This window comes from Scyliorhinus torazame, chromosome 2 (assembly GCF_047496885.1).
Source record: "Scyliorhinus torazame isolate Kashiwa2021f chromosome 2, sScyTor2.1, whole genome shotgun sequence".
NCBI lineage: Eukaryota > Metazoa > Chordata > Chondrichthyes > Carcharhiniformes > Scyliorhinidae > Scyliorhinus > Scyliorhinus torazame.
In genome coordinates this window covers 89248113-89265135 of record NC_092708.1, presented here as the reverse complement: position 1 = coordinate 89265135, position 17023 = coordinate 89248113, and the positions used below count along the sequence as shown (strand labels likewise).

The following is a 17023-nucleotide window of genomic DNA, read 5'->3' as shown; positions in this document are numbered from 1 at the left end:
TTAGTATTTCACACTGCCAGTCAAAACTTGAAAAGAGTACAATGACAATCACAAGCTCTTTACAAAAGCGATATGAATGCATCCGAAAATGCTTTACAAAGAACTTTTTTTTCAGCAAATCTACCAGTTAACTGAGGTGGAGGGGTGCAACATTATTTTCCTTTCTGACGAGGCTAATAAGCCTGCAGCAAGAGGTATTGGGTGGAGAACTTGGGTCCCTGTGCACAGCTGCTGGATGTTGGTCAGGGAAGGCAGAAAGTTTATCTTAATGTACTTGTATGCATCCGTGTATTAGATTGGGGTTTTGCCTTTTGCTTAAATGAATTGGTTGTACATATTAACTTTTAATGTCTTTGTGAGCAACTGTGTTTGCTATCCATGTACTTATACACAAATGCATTTATAAATAAGATATATTTGTTTATTAGTTTTATAAGTATTTGATTTGATCTGTGTGTGCTATTTATAAATATATTTATAAATCTATTTGCAGCATTTATAATCATTTGCACCACACAAGTGCCAGACAATGACCATCTCTAAACAAAGCAGGTCTAACCATTTCACCTTGACATTCAATGTCGCTGAATCCCACACCATCAACATCCTAGGGTTACCACTGACCAGAAACATCCATATAAATACCGTGACCACAAGAGCAAGTGATCTGGTGCGCATACATCATTGGTGCCAATTTTTTTAAGGGAAATTAGAATTCACAGCTTTCTCTAGGGATATATCTGAGCCACAATGACCAGAAAGTAATTATACTGAAAAGGAGATGGAACATTCAATGAGAATTATACTTTACTCAGGCCAGTTTCAATGAAAAGAAAAAGGAAGTGTGTATCGGAAGTAAAAGATAGCTAATAGGACAGTGCACAAAACATGGAGTATACTTAAAATGGAGGTGATTTGGGAATAAAGAATGAAACACAGGGGCACAGTTTCAAGATAAGGGACCAATCATTTAAGACTGAGACGAGGAGAAATTACTTCACGTAAGGGGTTGTGAATCTTTGGAATTCTCTACCCCAGAGGGCTGTGGGTGCTCTATCATTGAATATATTTAAGGCTGGGAATGACAGATTTTTGAACTTTCAAGGAATCAAGGGATATGGAGAATGGGTGGGAAAGTGTAGTTGAAGCTCAAGATCAGCCATGATCATATTGAATGGTGGAGTTTGCTTGACAGGCCATATGGTCAACTCCTGCTCCTTCTTCTTGTGTTCTATGTGGTTGTTTTTGATAGAGCACTTTTAACTAGCCATCTGCACTGCTGTAAAATGGATGCCAAAGTGTCCTATAGGTCTAGAGGACAGAAAAGGCCCTTCGACCCATTTTTGTAGGATGAGAGGTCCATTGCTGAACTGAAAATTGTACCTCAGTCTTTATAGTTCAAATCCCTTAGAGATATCAAACAGTCTTTTGTCATTACATGATTGTAATCTTATTTTTACTTTCAGCAAGGCAAGGGATGTTAATGCTGAGGCAACTATTGTTTTCTTTTCGGTTTATGGGTTCCACTATCAGTAACAAATTGCTTGCAGGCTGGGTAGGTACAGTAACAATGTAGAATACAACTTCCTCTACACGTTACATTTTAAACTCCATACTTGAAGAGCACTTGCCCAAGTACACCAGTGATATTATTTTTGCTCCCCAATATCGTTATCCCTTTGGCCACTCTTGTTCACCTGTGAGCAGGCCTGTGCTATGAGTTAACTAAAAACATATGCCATTTAGTAACTGACTAGAGGTTAGCAATCTGGTGACAATGACTGGTCGTGGGCGGCACAGTAGCACAGTGGTTAGCACTGCTGTCTCACAGTGCCCAGACCCGTGTTCAACTCCGGACTTGGGTGACTGTCTCTGTGGAGTTTGCTTCATTCCCCCCATGTCTATGTTGGTTTCCTCCAGGTGCTCTGGCTTCCTCCCTGTTGCTAACTTTTGGTGGCTATAAATATGGTGGTTAATAAGGTTGCCTTTCTCAATCTTATTTATGAATATGTCCCACCTAAATGTTGCTCGTTGTGTCTTTTCTTAATTTGCTCTGTTTTATAACCTTTGCTCTGAGTCGTCAGGTATCTTTATGATACCACCACGAGGTTCAAGTTCAAGTGCTGATCAATAACTCAATACACCAGTTAGTAAGTTTCAAATCAAAACACATTTATTATACACAGTCAATCACTACTCATGCATAAAGCTCTACTTACTAGACTATCTCTAACACTAAAAGGCCTATACTTAGCTTTGGAACTGGCCCACCAGGTCAGGGGAACAAATGGCCTTTCATTCGATTCTGAGTCTGCAGGCTTCAAAGCTGGTATAGACTGGTAGCTACGAGCGCCTATCTCGTAGCGTGCGTTGACTGGAGACTTACTTGGTTGGTGCAGCGATTAGGCAGGTCACGGTCAAGGGTTGTTTCGAGCTGCTGAGAGACCCTGCCAAGAAGGACAAATTGAACTTGGGGACTCTATTTTATAGTCCCCAGGGGCTTTGCGCCCTTTTGGGCGGACCCCGTACCTGGTTCCAAGTGATTGGACTAAGTTCTGATCACTTGGATCGATTTCTCCAATACTGGAGCTGTTCCCTGATCGCTGGGCGGTTCCTAAGTGTCCGTTGGCCTTCCTTTGTCTTGGCTCCTGCTGGCGCCGAGGAGTCTGGCTTGGCCTTGTTTACCTTAACTGTTTCCAATTGTTCCCGGGGATCGCTCATCAATATGTAGATGGTTGTTAGTTTCAGTGCTGTCTGGGTTCCTGAAAGTTCTGATACACAGGAAACTTTGCACCTGCTTGTCTTTCCTGCGTCTGACTGAGTTTCCCTGCATTCTTAGCGGATTTCCATTTTAAGTCGGAAATGGCCAACCCAGGTGGCTAGGTGTGCAGATTAGGTGGATTGGCTATGATCTATTTCTCCTTGGTGTCCAAAGGAGTGCAGGATAGATTACGGGGATAGGGTGGAGTAGGGTCTTTCAGAAGGTCGATGGGTCGAGTGGCCTCCTTCTGCAGTATAGAAGTTCTATGATCTGTGACTGCAAGTAAAAAGATCCTCAGCTAGCAGCTTCTTCTGCCTTTTCACAGATAGGCCTCAGAGCACTCTTTAAATCCAACTTGCAACCTACAGATATGTTGCTTTAACTATTTAATTTATTTGCAATTATTTTTATGCAATAATTTAATATAGTGCAAAGCTTTTCCATAAAGATTAAATTCCTGCGTCTGGGGACATGGTATTCAGACACACCGCCAGCTGGGGAGAGGGGGAATTCAGTCCCATCAGAAATACCAGCCTGTTATGGGGTGATTATAATGGGTCAGATTTTGTGGTAAGAATAATTGTTATCAGCATTCATCGTTGTTATGGAGTAAATCAGAGGGCAAACTCCGATGCCTGCACATGCAGTTAATTGGGGAAATTATGTCCAAGTTGCCCTGCTCCTCTACATGCCTCATTAGTACATAGAGTTGGTGCAGAAACAGGCCATCCAGTTAACACACCCACACTGGCAGTGTTTATACTCCACACCAGCCTCCTTCCCACGTTTCTTCATTCAACCCTATTAACACTTCCTTCTTTCCCTTTCACCCCGTTTTGTTTATCTAGCTTCTTCTTAAATCCACTTTTGCAATTCACCAGTATCCCGTCAAGAGGTTTAGCATTGACATACAGAGAAGGGCATGAATTTGCAGTACTTACCTACCAAATAACTTTAAGTTTGTCTATTCAAGTGGAAGTGAATTTTTAACAGTGTGATCAGTTTCTACCAGATAACAACTCTGACACAGAAACAAATTACCGTGCAGTCTCATCGCTTTAGATTTTAATCGTTGGAAATATAATTTTTTTTTTTTTTTTTTAAACATTTTATTTTTCTCATAATCCCATTTTCTTTTCCCTTGCATTAATTTGCTTCCGTGCCGCTGATTTGGCATGAAATTAAATATTCTAATTTGCACTTCCAGATTTAAATTTAGTGTGTCTCACATGGATTCTCATTCTCATTGGGTGAGGAGATATGCCATTGCTTGCCCTGTTATCACATGTCTCAGAGCCCCAAGTAAAAGGTGCTGTGCTCTTTTAGCTCTCTAATTAACACTAGATGTAGGGTAAAAGACAATGGAAGTGCAAGTGCATAAATGCCTCCTGTCATTTGTTCACTGTTGGACACAAAATCCAAGCCAATGGTCCTCGGGTTGTGGACCACACTGACGGCCACAGCCTTGTGAAGGCGATGCTGGGCTTTGTAATGAATATTTCTTTTAGAATTAATTGGCTTGCTAGATTACATGTGCATCAGATAGGTCACTGGGGCACTAAAATAAAAGTAAAATACTGCGGATGCTGGAAATCTGTATTAAAAACAGAAAAGGCTGGAAATGCTCAGCAGATCTGGCAGCATCTGCCGTGAGAGAAACAGAGGCAAGGTTTCCAGTCCATTTGACTCTTTTCATTATCATTTCCTTTGTCTCGTGGTGCCTGACATCGTTGTCAAATCTCTCCCGAGTTCCCTCCTATTCCTGACCTATTTTGTTCCGCCTGCTCCACCCCCTCTCAGGTAGAAATGTGATGGGTTTTATACTGTTGAAGAGAGGGGATGGTCAGGTGAAGCAAAATAGAGGCTCAAGGATATGAGGGAAACATAGAAAATATGAGCAAGAGTCGGCCGTTCGCTCCTTTGAGGCTGCTCTGCCATTCATTATGATCATGGCCGATCATCCCACTCTGTTCCCTCTCTCCCCAGATATCCTTTGATCCCTATAGCTCCAAGAACCAAATCTAACTTCTTCTTGAAAACATACAATGTATTGGCCTCAACTGCTTTTTGCGGTAATGAATTCCACAGGCTCACCACAAAAATGTCTCCTCATTTCAGTCCCAAATGGTCTACTCCGTATCCTCAAACTGCGACCCCTGGTTTTGAACTCTCCCTCATCAGGAACATCCTTCCTGCATCTACCCTGTCTAGTCCTGTTCGAATTTCATAGGTTTTTAGGAGATGCCCCTCATTCTTCTAAACTCCAGGGAATATAATCCAAACTGACTCAACCTCTCCTCATACGTCATTCTCGCCATCCCAGGAATCAATCTGGTTAACGTTCGCTGCACTCACTCTATAGCTGGAACATCTTTTCTCAAATAAGGAAACCAAAATGCTCACATTATTGTGGTCTCACCAAGACCCTGTGTCATTGCAGAAATACATCAATGCTCCTGTACTCAAATCCTCTCGCAATGAAGGCCAGCATACCATCTGCCTTCTTTACCGCTCGCTGCACCTGCATGCTTACCTTCAGTGGCTGGTGTACGAGGATATCCAGGTCTCTTTGCACATTCTCTTTTCTCAATCTGTAGCTATTCAGATAATAATTTACCTTCCTGTGTTTACTACTAAAGTAGAAAACTTCACATTTATCCACATTATACTGCATCTGTACACTCACTCAACTTGCCCAAATCACACTAAGCGTCTCTGCATCTGCTCACAGCTCACTCTCCCACCCAGCTTTGTGTCATCTATAAATTTGGAGATATTATATTTAGTTCCCTCATCTAAATTATTAATATACATTGAATAGCTGGGGTCTTAGCATTGATCCCTGCAGCATTCCACTAGTCACTGCCTGCCATGTGAAAAAAAAGTTAATTCCTACTCTTTGCTTCCCGTCTGCCAACTAGTTTTCTATCGATCTCTATACACTATCCCTAATCCCATGCACCACGCTAATCTCTTATGTGGGACTTTGTTCAAAGCCTTCTGAAAGTCAAAATAAACCACATCCACTGGCTCCCTACCCCACGCACACACTGCCTCCCCCAGGCGCGCACTCTCTCCCCCAGGCGCGTACTCTCTCCCCCAGGCGCGCACACCCTCCCCCAGGCGCACACACCCTCCCCCAGGCGCGCACACTCCCTCCCCCAGGCGCACCCACTCCCTTCCCCAGGCGCACACACTCCCTCCCTCAGGCACACACTCCCTCCCCCAGGCGCACACTCCCTCCCCAGGCGCACACTCCCTCCCCCAGGCGCACACTCCCTCCCCCAGGCGCACACTCACTCCCCCAGGCGCACACTCACTCCCCCAGGCGCACACTCACTCCCCCAGGCGCACACTCCCTTCCCCCCCACACACAGTCCCTCCCCCACACACAGTCCCTCCCCCACACAGTCCCTCCCCCACACACAGTCCCTCCCCCACACACAGTCCCTCCCCCACACACAGTCCCTCCCCCACACACAGTCCCTCCCCCACACACAGTCCCTCCCCACACACACACTCCCTCCCCCATACGCACACACTCCCACCAATGCACAATCCCTCCTACACATGCACAGTCCCTCCTGCACACATACATATGCACAGTCCCACCTATATACACACACACACACACACACTAAGAATTAGGCTCCTGTGAGCCTGCTCCACCATTCAATACAATCATGGCTGATCTAATCTCAGCCTCATCCCCACCTTCATGCCTGCTCCCCATAACTCTTCATCCTGCTGCTAATTAAAAACCTGTCTATCTTCTCGTCAAATTTATTTAGTGTTCTTCTGTCCACTGCATTCTGGAGTAGAGAATTCCACAGATACACAACCCTTGTGTGAATTAGTACCTCCTCATTTCTGTTTTTAATCTCCCACCCCTTATCATAAAACTATAGCCTCACATTATAGAATGTCCAACAAGGGGAACCGTCTGCTCTACGTCTAGCCTTTCAATCCCCTTTAGCATCTTTTACACTTCCCTTAGATTTCTCTCATTCTTCTAAACTCCAGCGGGTATAGGCTATGAACATCACACATGGTCCAGCATGAGCCTTCCATCCCGAGGCCACTAGGTTACTACCTTGCAGTAACTTTTTTCACAATAACTTAATTGCAGTGTTAATGTAAGCCTATTTGTGACAATAGTAAAGGGTATTATTATTAGGATTAGCAGACTCAGTGTTTCTAATTTAACTCCCTCTTCCCTGGCAGGAAACAAGCAGAGAGTGAGGGAACAGCTACAATGAGGCCAGCCACTTACTCACTCTGATCCTTTGCTACTGTATTGCAACTTGGCAGATGTAATTTCAGTTACATCCTCCTCATAACATCAAACATTCAAAAAAATGTACTTACGAGTAAAATGGCTGGAAGTGGATGGGTTCACACTGTCGCCACTCTCTGCGCTCTCACTTTCAGAGATCTCGTCGTCCGACTCCCTTATAGAGGAACATGGTGAGGCTCCTTCAACATCTTCAAACTTTCTCTTCAAAATCCCACTCATGGTGTTCTCAAATTATTAAAAGCACCTGAAACAAAATGTATATTTAGTTGAATAATGTTTTTTAAAAAAAAACACTGAACTCAATAGATGGTAATAACTGGAATATGGGAGGCTCCAGTTGTTTATGAAGAACATTTAAGCTTAAATTACCCATTCATTTATCAATTACAGGACAGATGAAACAATTTTACCTCCAAAATTACTGATCTGCTCTTGTGGCATCAATTTTTTCAGGTATGTAACCATAAGACAGAGGAGCAGAATTAGGCCACTTGGCCCATCGAGTCTGCTCCACCATTCAATCATGGCTGATATTTTTCTCATCCCTATTCTCCTGCCTACAACCCCTGACCCCCTTATTAATCAAGAACCTTAAAGACATCTCCTCATCTCTGTTTTAAAGGATCGTCCCTTTAGTCTGAGATTGGGTCTTCTGCTTCTAGTTTTTCCTACAAGTGGAAACATCCTCTCCAAGTCCACTCTAGCCTCGCAGTATTCTGTAAGTTTCCATAAGTTCCCCCTCATCCTTCTAAACTCCGAGTACAGACCCAGGGCGGGATTCTCCCCTACCCGGCAGGGCGGGCGGTCCTGGCTCCGAGGAGTGGCGTGAATCACTCCGGCGTCGGGCCGCCCAGAAGGTGCGGAATCCTCCGCACCTTCAGGGGCTAGGCTGCCGCCGGTGGGGTTGGCGGTGCGCCAACCGACGCCGAAGGGCCTCTGCCGGCCAGCGTGAGTTGGCGCATGCGCGGGAGCGCTGGCGTCATCCCAGCGCATGAGCAGGGGGATTCGTCTCCGCACCGGCCGTGGCGGGGGTCCACAGCAGCCGGTGCGGAGAGAAAGAGTGCCCCCACGGCACAGGCCCGCCCGTGGATCGGTGGGCCCCGATCACGGGCCAGTCCACCGTGGGAGCACCCCCTGGGGCCAGATCCCCCCCCGCGCCCCCCGGAGGCCACCCGCAGAGCCAGGTCCCGCCGGTAAGAACCTGGTCTAATTTACGTCGGCGAGACCAGCCTAAAACGGGCGGCTGCTCGGCCCATTGCGGGCCAGAGAATCGGCGGGGGGGCCGCTCCTAGCGGCCGCCGACCGGCGCCCGTGAATTCGGCAGCCGGCAGGGGCAGGATTCACGCCACCCCCCGGCGATTCTCCGGCCTGGCGGGGGGTAGGAGAATCCCACCCCCAGAGTCTTCAACCATTCCTCATACGACAAGCTCTTCATTCCAGGGATCATTCTTGTGAACCTCCTCTGGGCCCTTTCCAAGGCCAGCACATCCTTCCTTAGATACGGGATCCAAAACTGCTCACAATACTCCAAATGGGGTTTGACCAGAGCCTTCTATAGCCTCAGAAGTACAACCCTGGTCTTGTATTCTAGCCTTCTCGACATGAATACTAACATTGCATTTGCCTTCCTAACTGCCGACTGAACCTGCATATTAACCTGAAGAGCATCGTGAACAAGGAAGATAGAGTTTGTTATTTTTCCTACCTTTTAATGCTTTTCTTTTTTGAAGTACTGGGACGGCATGATGGCACAGTGGTTAGCACTGCTGCCTCATAGAGTTTGTTAATGGGGGTTTTGACATATGTAGCACTGACCATTACTCTTTATTCTAGTTTCAGATTCTATAATTAGCAAGAAGTGCAGGTTAAATGCAGAGATCAACAGGATGAGTGTGCAAAACTGAGCGCAATTGTTTTCCATTTCCTGTGAGAAAAGCTAAAGGTCTTGAAAATGATTGGTGCAGTAAGCAATTATACCGAAAAAAGACATTGAGTGCTCCATGGGAGAAATGTATATATTTGTGTGGCCCTGTCCATTTTTTCTCTTCCCAGAAACTCCTGATTACTCTTTAGTTGGTTCACACAGGCACGCACAAAAGCAAAATTAAAATACTACTACTACTAATAATAATAATCAGTTATTGTCACAAGTAGGCTTCAATTACGTTACTGTGAAAAGCCCCTAGTCGCCACATTCCGGCATCTGTTTGGGGATACTGCGGTTGTATCACAAAAGCACGTTACGTTAAAACACAGAAAAATGGCTTTAATTCTATCGCTGACAATTAGCTGATGATTGGACACATATTTGGATAAGGAGCTGATTTGTGTTCTACATTTATAAAAGCTGTACTTTGAAAAAAACAGAAAGCTGTACTAGCTATTAAATGATTATGTCTGCTGCTATTGATTTGGTTTTAAGAAACCTTTCGCATATTGCTTACTAAGCAACAAAAGCTATTTCAGACCTGAGCTGAGCTGTTTATAAGTGCTCGTGTGCTCATAAATCCCAAAATAAGATGGGGCTGTTCAATGCTTTCTTTTTTAAACAAACATTTTCACTAAATGTTTATTTCAAACCTCTCGATTGTCCCTTATGCTTTTCAAATTTGAAAGTTTTCAATCACACAAATCCAGGATTTTTGAAATACTCTAAATTCACAGCAATTTAGTAACTCCCATTGACTAAATCTGGTACTCGAATAACAGCCTTTGGAATTACGATAATAATAATAAAGGGAGTAATTGAATCCACCGTGGTTTGGTTGGGTCGTTCTGCATTGGAACTATGTACTCTAATCCTGTTCTAAATTTTTTCTACCCTTTAATGCTTTTTGGGTTTTTTTTTGAAGTACTGGGACAGCACGATGGCACAGTGGTTAGCACTGCTGCCTCATAGCGCCAGGGATCGATTACGACCTTGAGTGACTGTGTGGAGTTTGCACTCTCTCCTCGTGTCTATGTGGGTTTCCTCCGGGTGTTCTGGTTTCCTCCCACAGTCTAAAGATGTGCAGGCTAGGTGGATTGGCCATGCTAAATTTCCCCGTGTGCCCAAAAGGTTGGGTGGGGATACAGGGCTAGAGTGGGGATTGGGCCTTGGTAGTGTGCTCTTTCGAAGTGTCGGTATGGACCTGATGGGCTCAATAACCTCGTTATGCACTGTAGGGATTCTATGATGATTCTACGATACTGCATTCCCACCCCGAAGGTTTTGTGCGGGATATTACAGAAGCCTTCAGTGTATATCAGCCATGATACCCAATTGTACCCTCCTCTTGCCATGATGGGCTTGGCTGAAGGGCAACAGCAAAGCCTGCAAGAGGAGGAAGACTGATGCGCAGGAGCTAGCAACAGTATTGCAGTTAAAATGCCAGGGACGCAATTGCATAAATATCTCAGGCAAGTCCCTTCCCTGAAATCTGCAACTGGGCAATATTATTTTCTAACTGGCATAAATATAACCAAGGAAATGTTATTTGCATACTTGTATATTAATTACCTTTACACATCTGACTCTTTCTTCTCCACACAAAGAATTACAGGCAGCAAGATTCAGTGTGAAGAATCGTTTTTATTGTACCAAATACTCTACAATTAATGCATACAGGTGAATTGTTGAAAAAGCCATGAATCTCTGCAGTTTGCTAATTTTTCCTGCTAGTATTAAGTTCCCCCCAACTTGATCCATAGTAGTGAATGATTCCACACCAGGCTGATGAGCTACATGGAACATATGCAGCCCACTATTTGTATTGTGCAATGATTTCTGGTCAACTTAGGCCAATGTCAGTGTCACTGCAGCATCACTGGGCTTCCTATTTTCATAGTATGATCACATTAGTGGGCAGCACGGTAGCATAGTGGTTAGCACAGTTGCTTCACAGCTCCAGGGTCCCAGGTTCGATTCCCGGCTGGGTCACTTTTTGTGTGGAGTCTGCACATTCTCCCCATGTCTGGGTGCTCCAGTTTCCTCCCACAGTCCAAAGATGTGCGGGTTAGGTGGATTGGCCATGCTAAATAGCCCTTAATGTCCAAAAAAGTTGTGAGGGCTACTGGGTTACGGGGATAGGGTAGATACGTGGGCTTGAGTAGGGGGCTCTTTGTAAGGGCCGGTGCAGACTTGATGGGCTGAATGGCCTCCTTCTGCACTGTAAATTCTATGATAACTGCATCTTGTGAACGACTGGAAGATTGGTCAGAACTACCAGTGACTTGAGTGCCACTGTGCCCTCACTGCATTGCATTTCCTTCTCCCTAAAGCTAACTGATCAATCTGAGTGGAGTAGGCTGGTCTCCGAGAGGAGGCCAAGTATTCGTTTAAATTCAAAGTTCAGTGAATGCTTTGTGTGCTTTCAATCCCAAAACCTCTGTCATAGGAGCACTCATGAGAGATCTTCCGAACATGCCCATGAAGGATACTATTGCAGTCTGCGGTCCACATTTAAGGTTTTGTTGTATTGTTAATGAAGAGTGCAGTGCACACAGTTTCTCCTTCATGACAGCACATATGTGGATGTTCGATTCCTCCCCATGATCCAGTCCACAACATGTGGGGGCCAAATAACTGTGCTACACTCTCAAGTTGCTGCAATTAAGTTTCAGTTTCTCTGCACAGTCACAACAGTCTATATCCTCATTCAAGTCATCACTGGAGCGACTTCCAAGCAGTGCTCTGTGTTTACGCTCTGCTCCTTTATCACTACATATATTTCCTTTTCTTCCTGCATCTTCCCTGCTAATCGCTGTAAGGTTTATTTTGTTCATACAATGTGAGTGTCGCTGGCCAGGCCAGCATTTGCTGCCCATACCTAAATTGCCTTTGAAAAGGTGGTGGTAAGCCACCTTCTTGAAAGCCTGCGAGTCCATGTGATGTAGGTACACCCGCAGAACTGGGAGGAAGGGAATCCAGTTTTTTGACCCAGTGAAGATGAAGGAGATGATGTAGGGTTGCCAAACCCCCAGGATTGACCTGGAGTGTCCAGTAATGGAAGATCAATCTCCAGGTGCAACCCTGGAGAAACATCATTGGGACATTAAAGATTTTTGTTTTTGGGTAATTTTATTTGAACATTTCTCTTTACCAGATAGATGGACACACTTCCAAAGCATTCCAATCTTATACACCTGATAACCGTAACAATTATTGTTCGAGCTGCACTCATCCAGGCAAGTGGAGAATATTGAAAATGTGGAAAAAAAGGCCGTTTGCCTGACTGTCTGCCATCAGTGGGAAGGGCCGGAAAATTCTATATTTGTAGGCAAGTTATAATTTAAACCACAGACCAGAATATTTCATCTTATTTATTTTAGTTCAACCTAAAAATAAACCGTTCTTCACAGGTATATGTTACACTGTCCTTGAAGTTGGCATTCAATTTTTCCGAATCAGTCTAAATTGATTCATAGCTCCCGAGGGTTTTACTTAAATCTGTTCTTTTCCTTTCTCAGCCTGATAACTTCTAATGCCATAACTGTCCATCGCGGTCCATCATGGTGAGAGTATTACTGGAGATCCCCTGCCTGGCGCAAGTCTTCCAGCCTCATTTTAACTCCTCACGATTTTTATTTTTTTCAATTTGAGCACAAGCTCCCACCTGCATTCCAGCATGGTGAATCATAGACATTTTCAACTGTAACTATACTCCCTCTTCTGGACCCCTGGCAGACTAACTTTATCTGTGAGTTTTCAAAGATACCTTAGAAATCCTTTCCCTCTCAAAGTCCATTTCCATGACAACGTGAATTACATGAGCATTGTGTCCAGCGAGACATACTGATCAACTATCATTAAGACACAAATTCTCTTTTAACTTCAAATTAAATGAACAGTTTGAAACACAACTGTTTACAAGCCAACATTTTAGACCACTTCTGGGACTTTGGAGACTCTCAGTCTGAACACTGTTGGAACGAAACGCTGCCATTGTCTCCAAGTGTGAACACTTTGCACCTTCTTCCCAGTAAAACAATGTCCTTTTTATGTCTAACAATCAAACCACTCAGGCTTGCTGTCAGACAGACTTCAGAACAGGTCTTATAATCTTTCATTTTACTTAAAGGCACACTTCCAAAGCATTCCAATCTTATACACCTGATAACCGTAACAATTATTGTTCGAGCTGCACTCATCCAGGCAAGTGGAGAGTATTCCATCACACTCCTGACTTATGCTTTATAGACAGTGGAAGTGAGCTTGGGGGAAATCAGGAGGTGCATTACTTACTGCAGAATTCCCAATCTGTGATCCGCTTCTGTAGCCACAGTATTTATATGGCGGTCCAGTTCAGTTTCTGGTTAATGTTAAACCCCCTGGATGTGGATGGTGGATAATCTTGTGATGATAATGCCATTGAAAGTCAAGAGAAGGTGGTTATATTCTGCCCTGTTGCAGGTGGTCATTGCCTGGCATGTGTATGGTGCAAATTATACATGCCACTGATCGGCAAAAGCCTAAATATTGTCCGGGTCTTCTGCATGTGGGCATGGACTGTCTCAGTACCTGAGAAATCGCAAATGAACACAGTGCAATCATTAGCAAAAATTCCCACTGACTTTATGGGCAACATTTAATGGGTGGCGATGTTTTCTACCATGTCACTGAAAAAGTCAGCAATTCTCTGGTCCCGGTAGCGCTACTGGGAGCGGTTGCCATTGCTCAGACTGCATCGAGTGCCAGCAAAGAACAGCCAGGAGCCGGATATAAGGTAAGCTGGTGGGAGGGGTTTCCATGAATGGGCTGAGGTCGGGACGGACAGGTTGGCAGCATGAAAGTCACCCGCAGAATTCTACGGGCCGTCTCCGCTTGCAAAGCCACACATCGATGTCCATTTAATTCCGATGTTGGAGGGAGGGTCATTGATCAAGCAGCTGAAGGTGGTTGGGCCTAAGACACTACCCTGAGGAACTCCTGTAGTGATATCCTGGGGATGAGATGTCGCGGGACTGGCCTCCTTCCTAGACATCTTCATTTGTGCTTGGCATGATTCCATGATATGCTGTTTTTCAAGGTGATCAAGAGTAGACCGATTAAGTCGTCATTGGACTGATTGGGTTTGTTCTGTTTTTATGGACTGGTCATATTAGGGCAATTTTCCACGTTATTCTGCATGTATCAGTGTTGTGGTTCAAAGTAAGTCCTGGAGTACAACTCTTAAGCACTACAGCAGGTATGTTGTCAGGACCTCTAGCCTTTTCTGTGTACAGTGCAGTCAGTACATCAAAAGGAGTAAATTGAGCTGTCTGGAGACTGGCATCTGTGATGCCGAAGACCTCAGGAGGAGACCGAGATGGTTGCAAAATATTAACCATGTTTTTTGTACTGACAAGTTGGCATCATTGAAGATGGGGATGTTTGTGGAGGCTCCTCCTGCTAGTTGTTTAATTGTCCACCACCATTCATGACTGGTTGTGGCAGGACTGCAGAACTTTGATCTGATCTATTGTTTCACAAATAGCATCCACTGTTTTTTAAAATTCATTTATGGGATGTAGGCATTGCTGTTTAGGCCAGCATTGGGCAGCACGGTAGCATGGTGGTTAGCACAATTGCTTCACAGCTCCAGGGTCCCAGGTTCGATTCCCCGCTGGGTCACTGTCTGTGCGGAGTCTGCACGTTCTCCCCGTGTGTGCGTGCATTTCCTCCGGGTGCTCCGGTTTCCTCCCACAGTCCAAAGAGTGCAGGTTAGGTGGATTGGCCAAGCTAAATTGCCCTTAGTGTCCAAAATTGCCCTTAGTGCTGGGTGTGGTTACTGGGTTATGGGGATAGGGTGGAGGTGTTGACCTTGGGTAAGGTGCTCTTTCCAAGAGCCGATGCAGACTCGATGGGCCGAATGGCCTCCTTCTGCACTGTAAATTCTATCTATGTTATTGCCCCTACCTAGTTGCCCTTCAGAAAGTGGTGGTGAGTTGTCTTCTTGAACCGCTGCAGTCCTGAGGTGTAGGTACACCCACTGTGCTGTGAGGGAGGGAATTCCAGGATTTTGCCCCAGTGATAGTGAAGGAATGATGATATATTTCCAAGTCAGGGTGGTGAGTGACATGGAGGGGAACCTTCAGGTGGTGAGTTTCCCAGGAGTTAGTTTTGTGTCCTTGCTACTTGGTCAACTTATTAGAAGGTGGCCAGCATTTGTGGAATGGCATTTTAGGAAGTATGCTATCAGAAGAGGAAATGGAGAGAGAAGGCTGATGGGTGTATAGGAAGAAAAAAAACAATGCAGCAGTTAACTCAAACAACACAAGCCTTGCACTTTGGGAAAAGTGAATGGAAAAACTTGAAAGTACACTCCTGTGTAATGAAATCTACCGTCCAAAAATAGATTCGTAATTGATAATTTGTGTTTTTTAAAGCTTTGAACATGTGTCCTAACTTTTGTTTTAAGTTACTGTTTTGGTGAATTTCTACGTGCTTAATGTTGAAAAATGAAACGCTTCAGTGTCCAATGAGCCAACATCAAACACTCGTAGTTCACATATAGCATGGGCCTGAAGAACAAGGTTCCATTTACCATAACAAATCCTAACTTCTCCCTCTTTCCAACTCAGTTTACCGCCCCTTAATACTGCACAACCTTTCCTTCTTTCAAAGCAGCAGCCTCTTTGCCATTTCAGAATAAGATGACCAATTATAAAGGTAGTTTAGGGAATGGAATTTAACCTGGTAGAAACTAGGTTTTGTAGTTGCCAAGCTTGTTTCCCACTAATGACCTTCTTTACCTTTTCTGGCCTACATGTGATTCCAGACCCACAGCAATGTCATTGACTCTTTAATGTCCTCTGAATGGCCTAGCAAGATATGCAGTTGCATCAAACCACTAGAAAGTCAATAAAGAATGAAAACGGGCAGTCTACTTAGTGATTGATTTAGGTACCTGAAACGATAATGGCAACCCCAGCCCTGTGAACGCTGCAAAGTCCTCTTCAGGACCATCTGGGGGCTTGTGCCAAGATTGGGAGAGCAGTCACAGGCGAGTCGAGTAACAGTCTGACATAGTCATGCTTACGAATCATTCCTACCAGATAATGCCCTAGACATCACCATCACGGGCCTCTGCCGTGGGGGCACTCTTTCCCTCCGCGCCGGCCTCCATAAAGCTCCGCCATGGCCGGCACAGAGAAGAAACCCCCTGCGCATGCGCAGGGATCACGTCAGCGGTTCTGGGAACACGCTGGCGCTCCTGCGCATACGCCTACTCGCGCCAGCCGGCGGAGGCCCTTCGCGCCAGTCGGCGCAGCACCAATCACTCCAGCGCTGGCCTAGCCCCCGAAGGTATGGCGGATTCCGCACCTTCCGGACGGCCCGACGCCGGAGTGGTTCACGCCACTCTTTGGCGCCGGTACGACTCGCCCGTCGGATACCGGAGAATCCCGGCGACCTGATCTATAAACATTCGTTCCCTCCACCAATGATGCACGCTGGCATCTATAAGATGCACTGCAAAAAGTCCCCAAGCCTCCTTAGAAAGAACCTTCAAACCCATGACTGCCACCATCTGGAAGTACAAGTGCAGCAGATACCGGGGGGGGGGGGGGGATTCTCCGCGAACCGGCAGGGCTGGTCACTCCGGTACCGAGGAGTGGCGTGAACCACTCCGACGTCGGGCCGCCCCAAAGGTGCGGAATCCTCTGCACCTTCAGGAGCTAGGCCGGCACCGGAGTGTTTGGCGCTGCGCCAGCCGGTGCTGAAGGGCTTGGCGCCACGCCAACCAGCGCCGAAGGGCCTCCGCTGGCCGCTGTGAGTTGGCGCATGCACGGGAGCGCCAGCATGTGCATCCCAGCGCATGCGCAGGGGGCTTCTTCTCCGCACCGGCCATGGCGGAGGTTGGCAGCAGCTGGTGCGGAGGGAAAGAGTGCCTCCACAGCACAGGCCCGCCCGCAGATCGGTGGGCCCCGATCGCGGGCCAGGCCACTGTGGGGGCACCCCCCCAGAGCCAGATCCCCCCGCGCCCCTCCGAGCATTCTGCAGGCTG

The 17023-nt window shown here is 45.8% G+C and overlaps 1 protein-coding gene across 2 annotated transcripts in view; it reads right to left on the bottom strand.

Annotated features, from left to right (window-relative positions):
* csrnp3 (cysteine-serine-rich nuclear protein 3) overlaps nucleotides 1-17023 on the bottom strand; it is a 411396-nt gene that overhangs the window by 66346 nt on the left and 328027 nt on the right. For both annotated transcript variants that reach the window (XM_072473855.1, XM_072473863.1), the window contains one exon: nucleotides 7130-7302. In XM_072473855.1, coding sequence (XP_072329956.1) covers nucleotides 7130-7277 — 148 coding nt within the window. In that variant the 5' untranslated portion in view covers nucleotides 7278-7302. The remainder of the gene's footprint in view (nucleotides 1-7129; nucleotides 7303-17023) is intronic.